This window comes from Ips typographus, linkage group LG2 (assembly GCF_016097725.1).
Source record: "Ips typographus isolate SLU linkage group LG2, UJ_Ityp_2.0, whole genome shotgun sequence".
In the NCBI taxonomy this organism is placed as follows: domain Eukaryota; kingdom Metazoa; phylum Arthropoda; class Insecta; order Coleoptera; family Curculionidae; genus Ips; species Ips typographus.
Genome location: NC_138423.1, coordinates 22,798,329 through 22,821,212, shown reverse-complemented (window position 1 = coordinate 22,821,212; position 22,884 = coordinate 22,798,329). Strand labels below are relative to the sequence as shown.

The 22,884-nt window shown below is 35.6% G+C and overlaps 1 protein-coding gene and 2 long non-coding RNA genes across 5 annotated transcripts in view; 1 reads left to right on the top strand and 2 right to left on the bottom strand.

The window, feature by feature from the left end:
- sbb (scribbler) overlaps positions 1-22,884 on the bottom strand; it is a 77,429-nt gene that overhangs the window by 11,065 nt on the left and 43,480 nt on the right. For 2 of the 3 annotated variants that reach the window (XM_081974209.1, XM_081974210.1), the window contains 3 exons: positions 15,802-16,117; positions 14,666-15,166; positions 14,159-14,613 (listed from right to left, as the gene is read on the bottom strand). In XM_081974209.1, the coding sequence (XP_081830335.1) occupies positions 14,159-14,613; positions 14,666-15,166; positions 15,802-16,009 (1,164 nt within the window). In that variant the 5' untranslated portion in view covers positions 16,010-16,117. The remainder of the gene's footprint in view (positions 1-14,158; positions 14,614-14,665; positions 15,167-15,801; positions 16,118-22,884) is intronic. The other variant, XM_081974211.1, reaches the window with a different exon arrangement.
- On the bottom strand, positions 12,611-13,460 carry LOC145725446 (uncharacterized). Its single transcript, XR_014177273.1, has 3 exons — positions 13,188-13,460; positions 12,877-13,106; positions 12,611-12,752 (listed from the first exon to the last, which is right to left on the bottom strand). It is a non-coding gene; the product is annotated as an uncharacterized LOC145725446 (long non-coding RNA).
- On the top strand, positions 13,095-14,134 carry LOC145725448 (uncharacterized). Its single transcript, XR_014177276.1, has 4 exons — positions 13,095-13,256; positions 13,315-13,456; positions 13,822-13,918; positions 13,996-14,134. It is a non-coding gene; the product is annotated as an uncharacterized LOC145725448 (long non-coding RNA).

Genomic DNA, 22,884 nt, shown 5'->3' with positions numbered 1-22,884 from the left:
TACTAGAAAGCCTAAAATGTCACTTTCAATGGCGGCGTTAGCGGTTTTCGTTTTATACACAAACGTATGCAGATGCAATAAAAAATATGTTTTTTTTAAATTGTTTCGTGTAGTTGATTGCAAGTTGTGAGTGAAAAATCAAAGAAAAGTTCATTCCTGATCCAGATATGTCTAGATAGAGCCTTTTTTATACACAATCAAGTCCAGCCTAATCAAATTGGTTAGAACATTTGTCCTGGAAAGTACAACACACAGCAAACTAGTTTAAACAATGTTCAGTGTAAGAAAATCTGTAAATCCTTGAAACTAGGTAAGCAAAACTGGTAAATGTTTCTTATGTTATTACCAAGAACATTCATTCAAAATTATTTTTGTTGTCCTCACAATGAAGGATGCTTTAAAATGTAACTCACATACCTGGGCATGTAACAAGTACCTAATAAGTTTACTGTACTAGAAAGCACTTGTACCTACCACTCAGTATAGTGTTGGAGTAAAATCATCCCACTTAAAAGTGTTCAACCACTGTTGAGTTAGATCCGGTTTTTTGTAAAGTAAAACTGACACGGTTGGGCTTTTTCCTGAATTGCTGTTACAATATGGCTTGAAAAACTTATGAACGGCAGCAAACAAAAATAACTTACCAAATAACCTCAAGTCTTGATTTTAAACCGTGAAAATTCATCTAATCCTCAAAAAACTCAATTTTCACAATACAAACAAATGCAAACTGTCACCACTATTTCCGCCATATTGGAATTTTTGACCAGCACCTTCTAGTATAGTAGGCGGTGACGTAGGGCCGTTGATAAGTTTGTATATGGTTCGAAATCAAACCGGCGCGGCGTATTGACAGCTGTCATATAATAATTATTGTTTGCAACGTTATCTAAGACATACGCTTTTTGCGACAATTGCCATCCATAGGCGACCTGACCATAACAATTATTGAACACCCGTTATTTATTGAGTTGTTGGATTGATTTATCAAGTTTGCGAACAAAATTGATTAGCTTTTAAACGAGTTAAATCCGGTTTTATTAATCATGAATTAATGACTGAATTAACAGCATTCTTAGCATAATATTCTCTGAATGATGACGCTTGTTTCAAATAAGAGTTTAGTTATTCATTTTTAAGAAAATAATGAAATTTGATTTTACACACCAAAAGATTTCCAAGAACCTTGAAAACCAATAGCACTAAATGGATTGATACTTATAATAACAGTGGTAGCGACAGGGTATGCAGCCCGCCGAACATACAGTGGTAACGCGGGTTGCCGTGCATCATCTGACGTGCGAGTGACTTTTAAAAGACAGTTGACAAGGGAGTGTGAATGTTCAAGAACGTTGACAGTATGTGGGTTTTTTGTTAGAAATTTTGTGTATATAGTTTTTATTAATTAAAAATAAAGGATTTTAAACATAAAAACGGCTACACAGTTAGAATTTAATGTTAAAACTTTAAAAAGATAATTTAGGTTTGTTTTTGGAATCAAAGTAAAAAAATACAGCTATTATTTATTAATAGGTGTACTACTTTTTTCATTACAAAACCTGCTTCCTCGATAACAGTTGGCACCTATAAAGTTTCGTTCAAATAAGTAATAATGTTTTGGTGCTATAAAAAAATGTTTTACTCAAACACCTTGTATGTCCTGGACGAAATAACTTTGGACTTGGGAAGTAAAAAAAGGTAAACTAAAATTCATCGAAAAGCCCCTAAATATAGTTTCTGGTTACTGACAATTTCACCCGGATAAATTCGATGATAAATTACCAATAATGAAGTGATTAGGTACCCAAATGACTTTTGATTAAATCTAATTTATAGAAATCCTGCTTATCAGTTTTTTGTATAAATTACAACTTATCAGAAGGGATAATATCCACACACTATGATTAATTATTCAGTTTAGTTGCAATAAACATTTTGAAATACCTTGAGGTTTTAGATAAGATATTTAATAACAGGAAGGTCATAGAATAAATTAACAATTAACTATATTTGGATTATTACAGTAATTAGCGTATTGATGCTCGATGTCGATTTGAAAATATTTATTATTATTTTTATTTAGTTTCTCAAAATATTGCCACACTGCACTATTTTAGTCTTGTTTTGCAGATTTGGAGTCAAATGATTTTTTTCAGGTTCTCCTGTAATACATACAAATCTTCTAATACCTTTGCTGGGCACTGTTTTTGTATAATATCCTAATTGTTGTCCTTCTATTTTTTGTTTTCATTTAAAAGTAGTTTAATTAGTGCATTAATTGACTTTGATCAACATCATGGTAGTTTCGTATAAGTTGTTAATTGACTGGTGTTTAGTATGACAACCAAATCAAAATTTTACCTACAGTGTCCTTAAATACGTCGTTCCGATTTATATTAAATTAAAAATGATGATAGATATTGGCCTACAGACTACAGTATTTGTCATACAATCGAGCTTTAGCTTAGGTACCCTCTCGTGAATATACCCTTGTCGAAGGTATTAGTTAATTGATGAGTTTCAGGATTAAAGCCGATTTTGACCAGTTTAATTTGCCCCCAGCTGTTGTGCGATACGCGAAGAGGGGAAAGTTAATTGAATCCCAAACCCAGGGGGATGTAACGAATCAGTTTCGGTCGGGTCTCGGAACTGCCGTGAAAATTTCAACTCGTCACGAGAAAATCCCCGTTTCCCGGGGGATTAACGGGGGAAAAAAAACAAAAACTCGATTAAAGAAGTTCGAGTCGGGGTCGTCGCGAAAACTTTAACTACGTTTACTTCGATCGCTCCGGCTCCGACGCTCCGGGACCCTTGCTTAATTATACGGCCACGTAATAATGGAGTGCTCGGTTAATTTAATTAGCCGGGGGTGAATTATTGCGGAGAGCGACGATAACGCCGAACTAATTAAGGATAGAGGATAAGCCGTTGATCAGGCAATTTTCAAAGCACGAGTCGCTTTTTTATCTGTGACTTGTTACACTTTACGTGAAACTTAATTTGTCAAATGATTTTCTACACCATTTACACATGTAGTTTAGAAAATATCACTTGAGTTTTAGAAACTTGTATTTCATTATCGTAAATTTGGTTTTAGAAAACGTAAGTTGTATTTCAGATTCGTCACTTGTATTTTAGAACGCGTTATTTCAATTTCAGATTTTTTGTGTTTCTATGTGGTTATTAGTTTATTGTTTTTTTTTTTTAATATCGCTTTAAGCAAAAAAACCCGCTCATCGGGACTATTAATTTATATAAAATATACAAGGTGTCTCATAACTATATGACAATCTCTCGGGGGCATGCAGGGGAGGTCAAAATAATACGATTTGTTCATATAATTTTTGTTTAAAGTCACTCTTAAGGGAAATATTGAGCCCCAAAGAACTGCCTTCCAATTAACGTTTTTGGCCGTAACTTTTGAAACACTTTGTATATTGTAATCATTATTGGGTTTAATGTTTTATCGAAAGAGACCTTCTATTTGACATGAAAACCAGGTATCTCGTCTTCGAAAGGCAGGATCTAACTGGACCTAAGACACAATTTGCTTAAACTTTGACAGCTGTCATTATTTTCAGCTGCAAACGCCATTAATGGATACTCTTCCTTTATTTCGATAAAATAAACGGTTTTCGAGATAAATCGATTTTTCATTGAACTGCTTAAACCACAATGTTATTAAAAATATTCGTTAAACTATTTACTTTTTTTTTACTTTTTTTGCTCAACTTTATTACAAATGACCACGTCTAAAATCCAACTGCCCTTTTCTATAATACAAGTGACTAATCTGAAATACAAATTGCAATTTCGAAAATCAAAATTATTATTCTGAAATTGAAAGTACCTTTTCTGAAATACAAGTGATATTTTTTAAATCCATCTTATGGTTTCTAAAATTCAACTGACGCTTTCTAAACTACATGTGTAAATGGTGTAGTGTTTGTTCGTCACGATTACAAGGCTTTTGGGAGATTTACTTACAATGATGGTCATAAATTCTTCTCCTCGACACTTTCCGTTAATGTGGTAAACTGATTGTTGTTAGCTAACATTTTTTGTTTCTAAACAAAAACGTGATACTACAACTAACTGGTCTAGACTTTATCTTTATATTCCTTTGTTGCAAAGTCGACACGCACCACTATCAATCCGCGGTTTTACGACCGCACGCAAAAGTCGTGTTTTCCTAAGTTTAATAGGAAATTTGCGTGAGAACATCTATCGACGACAATTTATTGCGAGGAAACCGGGTCGGGTTAAGCCAATAACGGCCTTAATAACCGGCTGGTGCTCCGACAGGAACAAAAATAAACCCACCAGGACTTACATAAACGACCCCCTCCGGTAATCTCACACGCTGAAAACACACACACACACACACAAACTCATTACGGGTGATTACGAGTCCCCGCTTTGAGCCGTTTTCGCTTTTGTAACGACGCCCTAAAAGTTTTAAGACCGATTTTCTCTCCCTCGTCCGTGGTTTCCGCCACCCTTTTGAAGTGATTTAATGAGGGACTTTTTGTCTGCCAGCTCTTCTAATGTCCGAACTTTTTTTTGTAACTAAACGGAAACTTTCTTTGAGCATACAATTAGTTGGAGATGATTATTTGTTGTTTCTAGAGATAAAAAGTCTAACTTGTTAAAGTTACTTCCAATGATTCGAACAATGCAAAACTTTAATTCAGTTACAAGAAGTCAAAACCTTGGTATTTCTATTTTATGACTGAAACTGTTCACGGAAAAGGTCGATACAGCAAAATTGTTGGTTATTTTTAACGGCTTGTTTCTCCGAAATGCCTCAGTCGAAATCAAAAAGCAAAAAAGGAGGTTTTGAAAAGCCGTTTCTTCTAGAATTCATTTTGCCTCAAAAGTGATTTCTTAAGACAAATATATTGATATGCAGGGTAAAGAAAAATGTGATGCAAATTTCTTGAATTTCAACCCAGTTTTGATGGCTGAGATAATTTTAGAACATTCTTTCTTATGTCATTTGCTATGCTTTGGTTTTTTTGGGTTTTTCCGAGGGTTTTTCAATGGTTCTAATTTTACAAAAAAGGTCTTCTAAAACGTTTTTTGTTCCTTAAGGTGTCTGCCCACTACACCGTACCGTACTAGTACTGTAACCGTACCGACCCATGGAAACCAATATTCTTTGCATATAAAATAATCAGACAATACCCACAAAACCGTTCCGTCATCAGTTGGAAAGTTGTTAGTCAAAATTCCCAGTTGGACCAAGTTAAGGAGATAAAGATCAGAATAGAAATAGCCCGGAAAGGATTTGTAATATACAGGTCAATGTTCACAAACAGGAAATTGAGTTTGGCTATTAGAGTAAAATCTCTAGAATATTACAGTCTCATCTGTTATCAGGAATAAACTTGGACGTTAATCCATAGGAAGACTGGCGACATTTGATTACAGACGCATACTTAGAATTCCTTGATCTGATAGAGTCACAAATGAAGAAATACTAAGAGGAATTGGCCACGATAGAAAACGAATGACAATATTATTGTCAAAGTAAGAAAAACAGCACATTTGGGCCCCATACTTCGTAGCTTGTAGGGAAGTGTTTGTAGGGAAGCTTAATTAAAGAAGAATCCATACTAAGAAGAGAAGAAAATAATGTAAAAACCTTGTCATTGTTAACTGTATCAAACATAATAATTATTTCAGACCCCATTATTACGAGGTTATATTCTAAAACGTGATTCGTAGTCATAAGTGAATACAAAGTTACATCAAAACCTCATTTTCACTAATAACTGAATTAATTAAACAAGGAGCTAACAACTAATCAAGCTTCCCCCATGTTGAACCATAAATCAACGTCAAATACTGGATAATAATCGTTTTAAATCATTGACGTTTTACAAATACCACAATGATAGCATTTGAATTGAGGAGGGGTAATATTGAAACAAATATTATAGTCGAGTTTACGCTGACGGAATGAATTCAATACGAACAGCTGCCGGGGATTGGCAGTTGCAACTTCTCCCCGTACTTATTACTTTCGGCGAGAGGGGCGCAGACCCTTGTTTGTCAAATCGGGGTGAACTCGATCGATAGGAGCCCTCGTTTTTCCGAGGATTGCTTGGATAGATTGATAGGCTTCGGCACCCTATTATTGTCTCTTCAATAGGTTCGCAACCAAAGGGCGTTAAATTATTGTTTAGGGACGCCACACGACTTTCGGTCTGCAAATTACATTTTTCTCTACTCTTTTATTAGCACGCGCATACGTCTCTACCAATTCGGTTCATAAAGTGAAATTCTATAAAGGTCTTTCTCAAGGACCGGAAAATTTAATTTAGTCCGACCATCGACCAGATGCGGCGTCTAATTTATTATCTGCGAGGTTTCTAGAATTGAAAAAGGGACTGGGTTGGCTCAAATACTCCGGTACCGGAATTAATGGCGTGTAGCGGAAACTTTCAAGCTTAAAAGGGTTCACTTAATGGGTCTACAATTATTTCTGCTTCAATATCTTTGTCACTCAACACGATAATTTTTACGGGCTACAAACAGTTCTTAGCCATTTACACAATAAAGAGTTGCATAAAAATAACAGAACCACATTGTTTGGGGTAAAATATAAGAAAAATAAAGTAGGAAAAGGTCACAAATTTAAAAAGTTGTAGGTAATAATGAACATTATTGCCACGTATGAAACTTTTAAAACACTTCATAGGAAATCAATAATAGAATTCCATCTAAAGAACTAATCCAAATTAAGATAGAAAAACTGTGTAAGTGATATTTTTATTTAACAGTTGGTCACCTCGAGGGGTAAACCGCTGGGGCATTATGGTGTACAAACTTTAGGCATTACTGGAGGTACATTGGTATTTTGAAAACTATTAGGTAATAGAATTGGGAACGTCTAAAATATATTATTAAAAAAAATCCATAAAATAATTTTTTCGATACATCTACCATTCAAATTTCAAGTTTGGTAATTTCAATGAATTTCCTTGGAATACATTGAAAAATTATGAGTTTTGTAATTTTACATTTAAAAATTTTCATGTTCTCTAGCGACAAAACCGTACTCCTAACCCATCAATTTTTATACGTCAATAGAAAGCTTATTTCATTGGCTATACATTGACATATAAAAGTTTATACAAAGTGTGGAAAATAAGCTAGTTATTGACGATTGAACGAAAGAATGCACCCAAAAAGAATGAAAAAATTAGTCAATTTTGACACTCTCTAGCGGACGAACTGTCTAACCTATCCATTTAAATTGGGAGATTGTTAGAAAGCTCTTTGCATTGGCTATCCATTGACGTATAAAACACTACTAAAAATGGTGCAAATAAACGAGTTATTGGAGATTGAACAAAAGGATGCACGAAAAAAGTCATAAAAAAAAATAGTCAACTTTGACGCTCTCTAGCGGCCAAACCGTCTAACCTATCAATCCATGTTTTGGAACTTTTTAGAAAGGTCATTCCATTGGCTCTCCATTGACGTATAAAACTCTAGCAAAAATAGTGCAATTAAACGGATTTTGGAATATTAAACAAAAGATTACATCAAAGTTGACGCCCTCTAGTGGCTAAACGGTACCACTAACCAACCGATTTTTCTACGTCAATGGAAAGCTCATTTCATTGGCTATCCATCGACATATAAAAGTATATACAAAGTGTTAGAAATACGCGTGTTATTTACGTTTTACAGACAGGGTGCCCTAGAAACACTTTTTGATTTGTTAGGGCTAATTTGACCCTGGAAAATTAGAAAAACACGGTTACATGAGCTACTAGGTCTACTCCGATGTAATGCATAACATTTTTTTGAAAAACCGATTTTGCAAATGACAATTTTCGTAAGGGTCAAATTTGCCTGAAACACTACCACTATTCCAATGGGTTTTGCGTTATGTTGGCCACTTAGTGCAAGCGAAAATCGACTTTAATGATTTTATTTCTTCAGTTTCGCTACGGCTCTAAATTTGACCCTCAGGATGCTAGTTTGTGCCAAATAACAGGGCCGCACTTGACCCAATAAAAAACAAACCTTAAAGAAGTTAGAGTGGTTACAGTCAAGAAAAACGTTTAATTAGTTTTGGAGCCCTCTGGCGGCCAAGCGAAGCACCCTATCGACACAAACGGCCATATTTTTGGAAAGCCCAGTATATTTTCTATCCATTGACATATAAAAAAGTCTATACAAAGTGTTGCAAATTATAAAATAATATATATTATATTTATATTTATAGAAAAAAATAAAAATATTGGGAGTTATTAGGAATTACTGAGCATTACAAGGAATGGGTCTGTCCCACAATTTTTTTTTATTTCATAACTACAAAGACGGATTGAAAATATTATACCCGTATTTTTTTGTTTTCAAAAATATTAAGTCTAAATAGAAAAAAAATGATGATAAAAACTACATTAATCTCATGTTTTAAACGCCCGCCGCCGGTGACGTCCTACACTATCAACCAATCAGCGACAAAAAGTGAAACAGTTGGCGTGCAACAGCCAATAAAATCGCCCAGAATTACGTACGTCACATGCGCGCCAAAACAGATCTTTTAAATTTAACGGACACATTCAAACTAATGTAGGAACATTTACGACCATAATTTTTTCTTCAAGAATATGAAAAATTAGTTTTTTGATCCTATTCTTTCGATTCCAGTCATTAAAACAAAAATTTATGATATGTCGGATAGGCCCATTAGTGGACATTGTTGATATATTAGGAATTAGTGTACAAAATTGATCTCAGCGGTTTACCCCTCGGGTCACCTGACCATTCATGAAAAGTTCGAATGATATCCTGAAATTTTTGATATTTTATTCCCACACGTACGGATTAAAAGATTAACAAATAAGTCTAACCTAGCGATTGGTTTCTCAAGCAGTGAAAAAAAAAAAAAAAACTGAAATTGGCGTGGTTTAAAAAGTTTAAAAAGTTTAAAAAGCGCGTGACAGATCAATTTCTATCCGAATGAAAATTAACCACATCTTTTTCACAATAAATAATGGTCAGGTGCCCATAAGTAGCCAAACAAGCAGAGAAAATCAATAACTACAAGCCTTGAAAATATGTATCTAAAACACAAAACTGTGGTAAAAATTTTACAAGTAAAAGTAAAGAAATCTACACTACCATCACTATAATCATTGAATTATGTCGTGCATACATAGACTAATTGCCTATTATTGTTCTGAACTCGGTTCTGAACAACATGCAACTTATCCGAAATCCGAACCTGCTTTAATCTCGATTCACAGAATACAGATATAATTTGATACTTGGAAACTTTACGGTCTGCCGAGGACAGAGAAAGCTTTGGGCCTTTTCCCTGTCGTCAGTATATTAACCGCAGTGGTCGCACTGTTCCTATTTGTGGTTTTCCCAGAAAACCATATTATTAGTAAAGCATTTGATGGTGTACTGGAAATGATTGATGGTTTTCGTTGACACATGTTTCACACGCAAACATTACTTTGTTAGTAGTGGTATCAAACAAATATTCTTTTACACTCAAAATACCACATCAAGTTTTGTTTCATTCTCGTTAATCAAACGATTTACAAAAAGGCAAAAAATGGTTGCAGGCACAAATAATTCAGGGTTTTACGTGCACCAAACTACAAATGCCTCACGTGACCGTTTTAAATTTACGTTTAAACTTTATCCAGATTTAATGAACTGGAGCGGCTACCCTCTCTAGAGTTTCCACTTTTGTTTAAACGCTCAGCGGACAAATTAAAACCAAACCGAAATTCGAAATAGCCGAATTTGTTAACTTTGTGGAAAAATTTAAACAGTTTTAATGACATTTGATAAAGCTAGACATCAATCGAAAACGCCCATAGTAATTAAACATTGGCTCAAGCTAAATTGTGATTTAAATGCGACAATTCCGGTGAAAATGTCACAAACACTTAAGCTGTCCTAAAATGGTGAAATCGGTCATCAGAACTGTTAAACTAAATTTAAACGCAAACTAATTTGTTACCCTACCGCGTGTTAAAATAAATTGAAACCTACATCCGCTAATCATGACGTTCGGCAGGTGCAATAATGATGTATCGGGGCAATAATCCATTATCGTAAAACCTAAATAGTATATTTTTACACAACTGAATTATAATGCATCCGTAAATATATACAGGGTGCCACGAATTTCGTGTCTAAGTATGAGGATCCGATTGACCGATAAATGTCCCAAAAAAATCCGATTACTTCCAGAAATAATACGAAATTTTGGAAATACGTTTTTATATTTTTACGTTCAATAAAAGGGTTTTTTAAATCGAAAAGTGCCAAGAAGGGATTTCCCAGGCTTGAAGCAAAAAAAAAACAAATTTTTCGATTTATTTTTTTAACTAGAACTTTGAGTAACAATCACAGTTTTTTCACTCTTCAGATGTTACGTACAACTTCCGAAGTTTTCATGGAAATCGTAATGGATTTCATTACATTTGAAATTTACACAGAATTTCTATTTAAAACATATAAATATCTCTGTATGCGGTACAGCTACTAATTTTGTATTAATAAAGTGAGGGAAAAAAGTTGCAATAACAAAGTGTCAATAAATCTAAATTATCTCATCAAATAAACAACATACAATAAAATAAAAACGTTTTTCCGAAATTTCGTATTTTTGTGATCGGATTTTTTTAAATGTTAAAACGGCATAAGATTGAACTCCAAATTGGGCAACTTTGCCTTCACTTAACCAACTCTGTATCTCTTACCGTTTTCGAGATCCCCATACACGAATTTGTGGCACCCTGTATAACGCACTAATGAGTTCACCTCCGTCATACATAAGAGAGTGAAAATCAAGACAAACTGGTCTGGATCAATTAAAATTGCATACTATAAAGGTTTAACAAATTAGCGGATTTGGAAATAAAAACCGATTTGAGATGTACTACGTTCTAGATTACCAAAATTAGTATTCGCTACAAATACAGTTAGGTGCTCTAGTGTGGAAATGTCATTTTTAACTAGAGTGTTCGTGGTGATAGTTTATGTACAACTTTCCAAAACGTCAACTGTTATTAGAGTAAACATGGCCGAAATACAAATTTAAACAGTTTTCTAGTACTAAATTAAATCTCCTATATTTATATAAATTACTTGTCAACAACTTGATATATCATCAGCCTATCCTCCGCATATCTTGAATGATTTATTACTCGACCCATCCGTCAACACACCTATTTTTCGCTTAACTATTCAGTATGGGACGCAAAGTGAACAACGAAAAAGTCCAAAAAACAAAATCTTCTCCGGCAAGATTTACAGCCGTCGGCCCCCGGTGATATCGAACAGCCGAGGATTTTGACTCTTTGGCGTTTTACGGCCGCTAAATTTCGCTCTGGACTTTTATGTGCACTTTCGGTGCCAGAAATAATAAAAACTCCGACTTTACGCTAACGTTCTCGCCGCATAAATTACTCAATTCGTGTCGGATTTACATTTTTGCCAACGCGTTTTCGGATAACCATGCAAATTAAAACGAATTTTAAACGAGCTTTGTCACGCGGACCGAGAGCAATCGATAAGCGGGCCACCCCTGATGCTTTGTTGTGATTAGCCCAAAGCAAATATACCACCTTTTAAAATCCTCGGATCGAATAATAACAACTGTAATCTATAATTGCATTCTTGATGAAATAAATTAAATTGATCCAAATTGGCGAGGGTCTAAATAATGTTTCGAACAAGTTTTCTACTGCTGAAGATCCCTACTTAAATCCCATAGGGAATCGTATAAACAGGAGGATGCATCAGACAGATCGATAGGCGGCGTCTTGAGAGCAACAAAGTGACGTAGCTCACAGCCATTTCTCTTGCGGAAAATCCGCAGACAAAGAAAACGGAAGAGAATGAAACGTTTGAAACTTTCCTTGGCAGTTTAAATTTGTTCGAACAGGCACAGACAAAAAGTTAACCTGGTAATTTTTCAGTCAATACTAATTTGGTATTTAATATAAAGCTTCAGCACTTATTCAGAACAGGTCGGCTAGGAAGTTTGTAGGAGAAACTGGGATTGAATTTTGGTGTTTGCAAGAACCAAAAGAAATGAAAAGTTTTTAACCAAACAGAGATCACCAACCAACTCACAGATTGCTGCACCGCCTGTGGAGGCTTTTCACATATTTTTCCTAAGTGAACTGATTTTGTCTGCTCCTAGGTGAATAACCTATATCGATTTCAAGCTTTCGACTACTGAATACAGTCGTGCTCCACATTTCGACTGGCAAGTAAATCAAGGAATAAATTTTAGAACAACAACCGTCAGGAATGTTTTTTGTTCGTTTGAAGACCTAATTTTTGACTGTTTGTCAGCCCGTAACTTTATCTAAATATTGTTATGTTTAAGCACTGCTTTGTTTTATCATGTTAAAACCTTATTTGAGTAAGAATGTAAATTCAATACCAAAAAACCTTGGATATTGTAGCGACAGAAATAATCTAATAGAATCAAAATAGGTTATTGTCCAAAACTAATATTGAATATAATTCACAAAATATTAATTAATAGTCAATTTAAAATTTAGGTAAGTTGTTGATTGAATTCACCCATTCCCTCGCCTATTCCTATTTCAAATATGCGTAATACATACAGGGTTTTTCAATGAAAAGTAGCCACCCTGAATATCTTCCAAAATAATTTCTCTGTTAAAAAATGCTAAGACACGTCAACAAAGATTGCAAGGGGGATATCTTTTTACGTAGGATTTGAATTTCTGCCATCAACCCTTTTGCCGCCCTAGCCACCCCCACTAAATTTTCAAATGGCACCATACCCTGTGTGGTACATCGTTGGAAAGGGTATTTCATAAGGAATTAATTGCACTATTTTATTTGTACATTTGCTTTGAATTGAGATCAAAAAAAATAAAAAATACGTTTTGTGTTTATTTTTTGTTAACTGCAGAAATAATAGCAAATAGCGGTTATCATTTAATTAATGGCTCAAAATACCCTCCGTTAACTTCCATACAATAATACAAGCGACTTTGGAAGAGTTCGCGAACATTTGTGAGGACTTGCGGTGTCAGTTGTCGGCATTCATGTATTATTCTCTGCCTAAGGTCTGCCTTTAGATTTTAAATGCCCCCATAGAAAAAAGTCCAACGGAGTGAGGTCGGGTGATCTCGCAGGCCATTCCATGGGACCACGTCTACCAATCCATCTTCCAGGAAATCGATTGTTCAGATATTCTCGAACGGGAAGTGAATAGTGTGGAGGTGCACCGTCTTGTTGGAAAATTAGTTGATTTTCAAATAAATTTTCATCATTTTCTAGTAACTCTGTTATGGTCGGATCAACAGTGGTGTCGAGAAGCTCAAGATAAGAAGCGCCATTCAAATTAACGTCAATAAAAAACGGACCAACGATGTGGTCTCCTAAAATACCTGCCCAAACATTAAGTTTTTCTGGATATTGGGTATGGGTTTCCCTAAACCAATGTTGATTCGTGTCTGACCAATATCTACAGTTATGCCTGTTCACTTCTCCATTCAAAAACAACATACACTCATCACTGAAGCAAATATTGTACAACAAGTTCACGGTGTTTGTCAGATTAGTAGACATAATTTCACAAAATTGTAGTCTATCATAGTCATCTTCGTTTAATTCCTGAACCAATTTTACCTTGTATGGATGAAAATTGTGTTTTTTTTTAAATTCTCCATACACTGCTTGTCAAAACACCCCATGCATGGGAAATTTGATTTAAAGACTGATTATTATCCATTGCAACGTGTCCCAAAACAGCAACTTTTGGTTCATTAATAATTTGTATTTCAGGTTGATGTTTTTTGTTTGTCACTGAACCAGTTTCCATGAATTTTTGCATCAACTTACAAGTTTTCCGACTGAGGCAAAAACATGGAATGGAAAACAGGTATTCGGTAGTGTTATCAGCAGTTTGACCAAAATAACAAAAAAATTTTTTTATTTTTTTTTGGTGTCAATTCAAAGCATATGTACAAATAAAATAGTGCAATTAATTCCTTATGAAATACCCTTTCCAACGATGTGCCACACAGGGTATGGTGCCATTTGAAAACTTAATGGGGGTGGCTATGGCGGCAAAGGGGCTGATGGCAGAAATATATAAATAAATTTATAATAATAAATTTACCTTGGATTCAGAATTAAGTTTTCCTTTTTTAGGTGGAGGCGATCCGCTATTAGTCCTGTGATGATCGTCCTGCGCACTACCACCAATCACTGCACTGACACTGTTGTTCGATACCCCGCCCCCGGACACACCAACCACTTTTGATTGTTCGGGTTTGGCGGCTGAACCTTGAGCGGTCGCGGCCGCCGGACTCGCGGGCGGTCCCGGCGAAGGGGGCGGAGGTCCAGGACCTGACACCGAACGTGGAGGTCCCGTTTGTGGGGCACTGGCGCGTAATAAACCGTTCAAATCTGACGAAAGCGCAACACTACCGAGTGGAGAAGAGGCAGTAGTCCCGCCCACCGTAGGTGCGACCTTGGATTGGGGTTTGTCTGCGTTAGCAGGGGACGCTGCCGAAGTCAGCTGCGTAGATTGCAGAGATGGGTTACCTGAATTTCCTGACGTTGAGTTATGGACTGAAATTGATATACTGTAGAATATTTAAACGTAAAAAAAAACTATACCAACCATTTCTGTCTGAATGTTTGTCTCGGGAAGTTTTATCTCTGCGATGGCCACTTGACCCCCGTTTGCTGCTATTGTTAGCGTTAGCTGAAGATGCCGAAGAGACATTCTGAGCGGAGCTTCCAGTCAAAACGCTAGCTCCACTACCTTGTGCAGGTCCAGCTACAGGGGCATGTTTATTACCAGGTCCAGACTGTGTGCCCTTTCCACCCAATTCTGAGGGATCGGCAACACCGTTCTGCTCGTTGGACTTAACGATTTCATGCTTGGCCTCTGACGTTTTCGTGCCTGGTTTTGTTCTTTTTATTTTCATCTTTAATCCTTTGTCGGTGGTAGCAGAGTGTTCTATGTGCATTTTGGCGGTAGCGGCTGCTTTAGATGCCTGCGGTCCGCCGCCGGTATTTGCCGCCATACTGGCGACACCGTTATTGCCGCTGATCGGCTGTTGCTGTTCGTTGGTTTTCTCTATATCCGCATCCAAGTCGATTATTAGGTCGCCGATGCCTGTAAATGGATCATCGAATTTAGTGATACTAGTAAAAGCATACAGCTAGTTTTTACGCAACCGTTTTATCGGTGTAATTTCACGCTCGGCGAGCGATAAAGTATCAAATACGCACAGCGTCAATAATGAAAGCTTCCGTTAAAACAAAACACGCAATGTAATTGAGAATTTTCAAAGCCTATTTATATTAATTACAGTTTGAAAGGTGTATTTAGTTGTTGTAATTCAATTCGTTATAATTATAATGTATGGAGAATAATGGTGACTGAAAATTTTTGGATTAAATTTGTCGGGGATGACAAATTTAAATTAGTTACCTCGTTAGTTACAAAATGTTTTAAATTTAACCATTTCAATATTTATTATTACAGTACCTTTCAGGCATGTAATGTAATGATGGTGAAAGATCATGAAGAATTTTCAAAATTAAGTCAGTCATTACTAAAAGGAGGTCTTAATCTGCATGAACTTTATGTTAGGATAATGAAGAGTAGTTTAGTAGCTACGCCTCCGTCGAGTTGAAGCTCGATGGACCATGTTGAGGAAAAGTGACTTAAGTGTGGATTATTATTAACATTAATTAGAAGCAGGCCATATAATCATGAGTACGATAGATGGGGAGTACTGTACTGACCTATGTCCCATTCATTGTCGTCGTACTCAAAATTGGCTGTAGTGGCAGGTGGCTGATTGGTCTGATGCTGGTGCGGCTGGCCGGCTGCTGATGGCTGATTGGGCCCTCTGGCGGCCGTGGTCGTCGCGCCTTTGCAGGAGTCCGCCACCCTCGGTCCTCGGTGGCCCTGGCCGTCCTGCGGATGGCCCGACCTCATTGGGGCCGCCATGCCGCAACCGGGCACTCGGTAGAGCTGCCCGTCACGATGACGACAATGTCGCCGCCGACAAGCCGCCCCGCACTGCCGGCGCCCCCCGCTCTACACTGCATTTTAACCCTGGAACACCCGAAACAACCATCAAATAATGTCACCATTTTGTAAGAAAGAGCAAGCTGGGTGGAACGTTTTGACATATTCGAAAATGGCAAAGGGATTGTAAAATAGTAAAGCATACGGTGTGCCCAAAGTAGTAAGTTTTGTAGAATGACCCAAAGCAAGGTGGCCGAAAAGACCAAGTTATTCATGAGTTAAACCTAGTGACATTTGCAACTGTTAGTATTTAAATACCAAAATACTAATATTTCAATATCGTTCCCAAACACATTATGCATTTCTGGTACGATTTGCTTTACTTTGCTTAAAACTCAATCATTTTGTGGAACTAGCTACCTCAATATATCACTGTACTTTTTTAAAGCACTTGGTTCTCATGAGGTAATTATCAAATCACAATATAATTCAATAAACTTTTGCGCAGTTTGAAAGAAAAAAAAACGTAACAGCACGATTAATTAGAATATTCAGAGACTATCAGTAGGGCTACAAATTAGACCTAGAAATCCGGGATTGCAACTGTGTGCTGACTAAGCGTCAGTAGCTGACAAAATACAACGCATCACTGATAAGCAAATAATATGAAAAACCAGTGGTTTCGTTATTTGAATTAACCGATTCCAAAAATTAGGCTTCACCTTCACACTCGGGACAGTAATAATACTAATAATAATAAGGAGCTCAACAGTCAGTAGTCAGTCAATAAGCAGCAGTAATTCTTGGCATTCTCTGTGACCATAATTCTGTTGTAGAATGGTCAATTATTGAGTACCTATTTCTCATATTATGAAAATTGCGTTTAAACTGTACGTATAATATTATTTTATTTTAATTAATTTATTCTTAGATTTAATTACTAAGTCAGCCAGCACAGCACAGTCGGAAACGTCACTAAAAAACTGTAAGTAAAATGTCAAACCTGTTTGTTAACTTTTTCTAACAAATCTACATCTACACTAGTTTCGTTTGGAGAAACAAGGATAGCAAACAAAAATATGTATAAATGACAGGTCAAATATTGACTTATATCAAGAACGCAGTCACCATTTTCTCAAGAACACCGTAACGGCTGCCAAAATACATCTTAACATAAATTATTCCAGAAACCCCAAAGGAATCTTGTCGTTCTTTTTGAAGCTGAACTATAACACGCGCGGCAAATAAAAACATCGAAAACCACTCGATCTTTTCAGGGGGTTATATTTAGGGGCCCCGTCAACGGAAAACCGATCTATCGCCGAAAACAATCAGCAGACGTCGTTAGCCAAAGTCGTCGATTTCCTGAGAGACGTTCGGCAAGAAACAGGGATAAAAGCGAGTAGTCCCATGACGTGGGCAGAGGGGAGAGCCGTTTGAAGGGCTGCTTTCCCCCGATCGATTGCCGCTTGTGGTTTGACGGCTACCGACATCCTAAATGGCCTCGATCCGTTTCAATGAGCCCCTTTCAGTCGACCGCAACTTAAAATTATGTAGAACGAGCCGTCATTCGCAGTATCACGCACGTACGGTAATAATTTCATTCCTGGTCAAAGATCGGTGTAACGTGACGTTGACAAACCACCATAGCCGCATAGGAAACCAAAATTACATTTCGGGTTAATCCGTTTATCTGTGCGTTTAAAACTGTAAACAAATTGCAACTACTAGAGAAATTAAGCTATGGCGAGCATGCGGAATGCGTTTGTAAAACGGATTTGAGGTCATTAAAACGAATTAGATTTGGCCGGGTGCCAAGCACTAAAATCCGATTGCGCTTTGCCTCCCGCCGGGTCTACGAATAAATATTAAGATGTCTATCTTGGCAATTGCTACCGACATGAATACGTTATAATAAATCGACCGGCAGCTTTATGTTATTTATTTTATAGTTTATTGGTTTTTGAAATTTTACGATAATACGTTAAAATTGTTAGGCAACCAGGGTTACGAACGTACTCGTGTACTCGTAAAACAATCGTAGATAATTATCGTAATAGACGTAATGTGCTGATTTTTTTGACGTATGCACTTAAGTAATGTCAATTATGATGGATGTGGTAATTGTTATAATTATAATAATTGATTTTGTAAACACACAACTAAAAGTATTATATTTCCCAATTTTAGTGTCTAAAATCTATTGTCAAAATCTATCTATTTTAGTGTGTCTATCTAATTCTATGTGCTGCTTATTTATTGAGAAGTAAAATCGGAAGAATAAACAGTCATCTTTCCTTATTATAAACTCAAGAGAGCAAGGTTTTTGGAGGAACAGGAATTATAGACAAAAGTGTTGATAGAATGTGACAGAACTAAGGGAGAATGACAGGCCTTGGATCATATGATGTATACGTTTCTCTTGACAACTTCCATTCCTTGTTTCAAGAATTTGGCGTCTGTTCGTTTTGTTTTCTCACTTATTGAAAAATTTGTTATTTTGATTATGCAAATGTATAGAATCTGACAAAATTAGTCAGTAAACATGATTTCTGATTTGTTTTCTACTTGTACCTATAATGGGGGATTGCACCGACGTAATTAAGGGTATCCTAAGGTTAACCTAGTCTAAGTTGTGATTTGACTGTCACAGATCATATGTCAGTGTAATCGGCCCTAAGTGGCTCTATTTTCTTCAAAGACATGTTGAATCAAATTACATACATTTTGGGAAGCATTTAAGATTAGATATTGCAACAGTCAATAAACTGAGTAACCCAGTTCACGCTGAATTTGTGGGTAGATTACAAAATAGCCATCCACATAGCGTTGTGTAATGTAGTTGGCTTTGTTAAACGATTCCACCTTAATTAATTGGAACTATACATCCGAGCCGTATTGTTTTGCACAAACAACCACATCTACACCGACAATTCGCGTCCGAAATACGCATAAATCACTCTATTAGGACCATTAAGGCATTGTTTGGTGAGGTTAGGTGTTGCTTTGTTTCCCCTGCGCGTCACGACAGGAAATTTACGACAGACGCTATACTAGACGTACACGTCCTTTTCGAGTTCTGCTTCGCTACCAAACTTGGAGCAAAATAGTATTATGCAGACTAGGACAGCCATTTTCGCGTAGTCACTCGATGAATAATAACCGAGCGATCATTTGTATTCGGATCGTCGGTTTATATAACGAAAACAGAGCCGCACAATGTGTAGAAATTTCCTGATGTGCATATCCAACACACGTTTATGTTTCGGACAAGGTTTGACCGCATACACACGTGACGTTCTCAATGTATGCAGGGCAAGTCAATTAACTTTAATGTCCTCGATTTTAAACTTGATAACTACACTCTATAATTATTAAAATAATTTAAAAAAAATATTTTCGTTATGTATTGCAGGGTATCACAAAATTAATAAACCACCTGCTACTCATTTAGTACAAGTACACATGGCATTACATGGTGAGTTTTTTTTTGTATGTTTAGAACAGAAAAATGAAAGTAATTCTAAATCAATATCAATTACCAACAGGTTCAAAATATTGATAGCCCAAGCTGCATTTAAATTAATCCCAATAAATGCACAGGGTGTCCTAAATTTCATTGCAAGCATGAGGATCTCTGTTGGAGAACTGGGTATATTGGATAAAGTTGTGATATAATTATTAATTTAATGCCTTGAATTTGAAAACTTTATTTAATTAGAGTATCTTATTAAAATCATCCTCAAACTTTGTCAGGTGACTTCAAATACATATTTACATTGCTGAAAACTCACTTTAAAAATTGTTTGAAAAACATGATTTCTTTGACAGATGATTTTTGTCTGAGTGTGTCACGTCACTGCAATATATCACAAATTCTAGCTTCATAAAAATAATATGTTTTACACAAAAATATTAGTTTGACTGTCTTAAAAAATGGGTTTAAGCTTTTTACTTACTTTCTTGATTGAACTTTACTGAGAAAATCAAATGACGATGAGTTTTGAAACATCAACACACAACAAGTCAAATAAAACGAGACCTAGACACGAGTTATTTTATCTTACAATTATCTTACAACTCGTTTTAAAACAAACGTTCATTCAAAGTTATTTTTAAAAGTTAAAACAAAATTTAAAGTAAACAATGAATCACGCGTGAATACTTTGTGAACACTTTTTAATACGACCCTTTACTTAAATCTCCCTATACAGGGTGGTCCAGTTTTAAATGTCAATAATTCACCAGTGGATAGCCCATCAAAAAATAAGTTAACATGCATTTTGTCATTGTCCTGAAGAACGCTTCCTAAGGAAGACACAGACCTTCAAAATGTTCTACTCTCACTGGATATTATTCAAAATTGACAAAAATGTCTACTTGGGTTGTTGTATTTTTTACTTTAAAATGGTTCAAAAGGATTCAAATTTGGTCATCTGTGAGGTTTACGAGTTAACTTTTGACACTGAAAATAGTCAAAAAACAGGATTTTTGGGCTAATTTAATTCTAAAAATTAGTGTTTAAGACTAATATCGTAGCATTTAATGCCAAAATTGTTTACTTTCATCAATGAAGATTCTGAAACTTAACTTTTACTAGAAAAAATTGTTTAAAATTCGATTTTTCAGTTTTAAAGCAAACTGAAGCGTCTAGAAGTCAATTTAATACTGACAAAGCGTGAAATGGCATGTTTAAGTATATGGAAAATGTAAAAATAGTTTTTTAAGTCTGCTATGTCAAAAACTTGGTGAAGATAACCCTAAAACTCGATTTTCCTAGCTGAAAGCAGTTTTAAAGTCCTAAAAATAGTCCAGAGTTATAAGAAAATCAAAAGCAAAGGAAACAAACCTGAAAAGCTAGTCTTCAAGTCAATTTTTATCAATATAATGTCAATATCCTGTATTTAAGACAATTTTCAAGACTAAAATATTGAAATGTATTTTCAATCTATGAAAACTTACTTCAAATGGAAATTTTAAGCTTTTGATGTCACTTTTCATTGGTATAGAGTTACTTTTTGGTGTCCAAGTCCATTTTCAAGATTGAAATGTGTGAATTTGTAGTAAAAAATTGTAGATAAAGTAGTTTTTCATGATTATAACCTAATTTTCACTACTAAAGTTTTTCAACTTATCTGAAAACTATAACGACTGACTACAAAGATAGTTTTTAAGCCTTTCAAGTCAATTTTCACAGTTTCCAAGGCTAAAATCTTTCAATTTGTGAAAACTGGTCAAAAGACAATTTTTAAGCCTCTAAGTTAAATTTCACCGTTTCAAAGAAAATTTCCTTGTTTCTGTCAATTTTCAAGTAAGTAAATTTTTACTGTTTTCAAGACAATTTTTAAGTTAAGTTGGGTTGTTAGGAAAGTTCATTTTGGGTCTTTGAACGTAATAACTCAATTATTTCGTAAACGAAGCTTCAAATCAGAATTTTATAAGAGGTACTTATTTTGTCAAATTGGACAAGTAAAGTAAAAAAAACTGAAATTTTTGAAAAATATCCAGTGACGTAAAGAATCAGGCAGAAAAATGAAATCCATCTTCCTGTATCTACGCTACTGGAGAATTTTGGCAAACGTCATTCATAATAAGTAATAATTTCATAAGTGCTTGTTCCAAATTTGATCAAAATGACTACAACGGTCTGACAGTTACGACAAAAAACCGATTTTTTAAATTGAAATTTGAAGGACTGTATTTTTCTTAGGAAGCATTTTTCAGGAAAATGACATAATGCACGTCATCATCTTATTTTTTAATGGGCTATGCAATGGTAAATTATTGACATTTAAAACTGGACCACCCTGTATATGTTTTTTAAAACTTAGCAAAATAAAACATTTCTAGATTACTTAAAAATGACTGGAGTTTACTAGAATAGAAAGAAAACACAGTGTTATTGTCCAAAACAAATTATTGTCGGATTCACTATATCGTTTTGTAAACTGGCTTTTTTACTGAAGTTTTCCCGACAGAAAACTGTCACATATTCTATCCCAGACTGTACTTGAATGTTTTTCTAAATCATTAAACGACCTTCCACAAAATAAATGGAACATGTGACGTGGATTTATTGTTATCCGCCGCGGACGTGAAGAAGAAAAACATTTTACTTGAAGTGGTTTTATCAGTTTTATTTTATGAATCTGTTGTCTATTAGAAAGCCAATTTATGCGACAGCGCTTATCTAAAACGAAATATAGAAGGTTCTGTGACAGGTCAGATTAAATTAAGGAGTGCATCAATAACAAATCATAGTAACAAAATATAGTGTTACTATTGTGCTTAAAATGCGACTTACTTGCTTCATACATTGATTAAATGCAATTATAACACCATAATTCAAAGTTTTTTTGCAAACTCTTGATATTTGGCACCATTCAAGAACAAAAACAGAAATAACAATGACAGTCTGCTAAAGGTTACACATATTATACAGTGGTCAACTGTGTGTGGTCTTAGTAATATTTCCGGCCAGGTTCTTCGAATTTTTTTTGAGAGAGAAACGAAGGTGATTCACCAGAAACACCGGTTTGTTCGTGATCATAATAGGCGCATCGTGTGATCCGCACACTACGGCCAATCAGCGAAGCTTTCAGATTCCAACTGCGGCCTAATCGCCGGTAACTAGGCCGTTGTCAAGCTATAAATGACACGTTGTAGGTGATCCCGCAATTGGATATTCTAATGAGTTGATTTAGAAACCTAATAGACTGAGTATTATGGTCGGTTTGCGTGACAAACCCGTTAATGTATTATTTAAACCGGACAGATAAAGCTGAAGCCTGCCCAAACGCATTAATTACATTGTAATAATACATGTAGTTTCGGATTTAATGTTCGTTACGCCT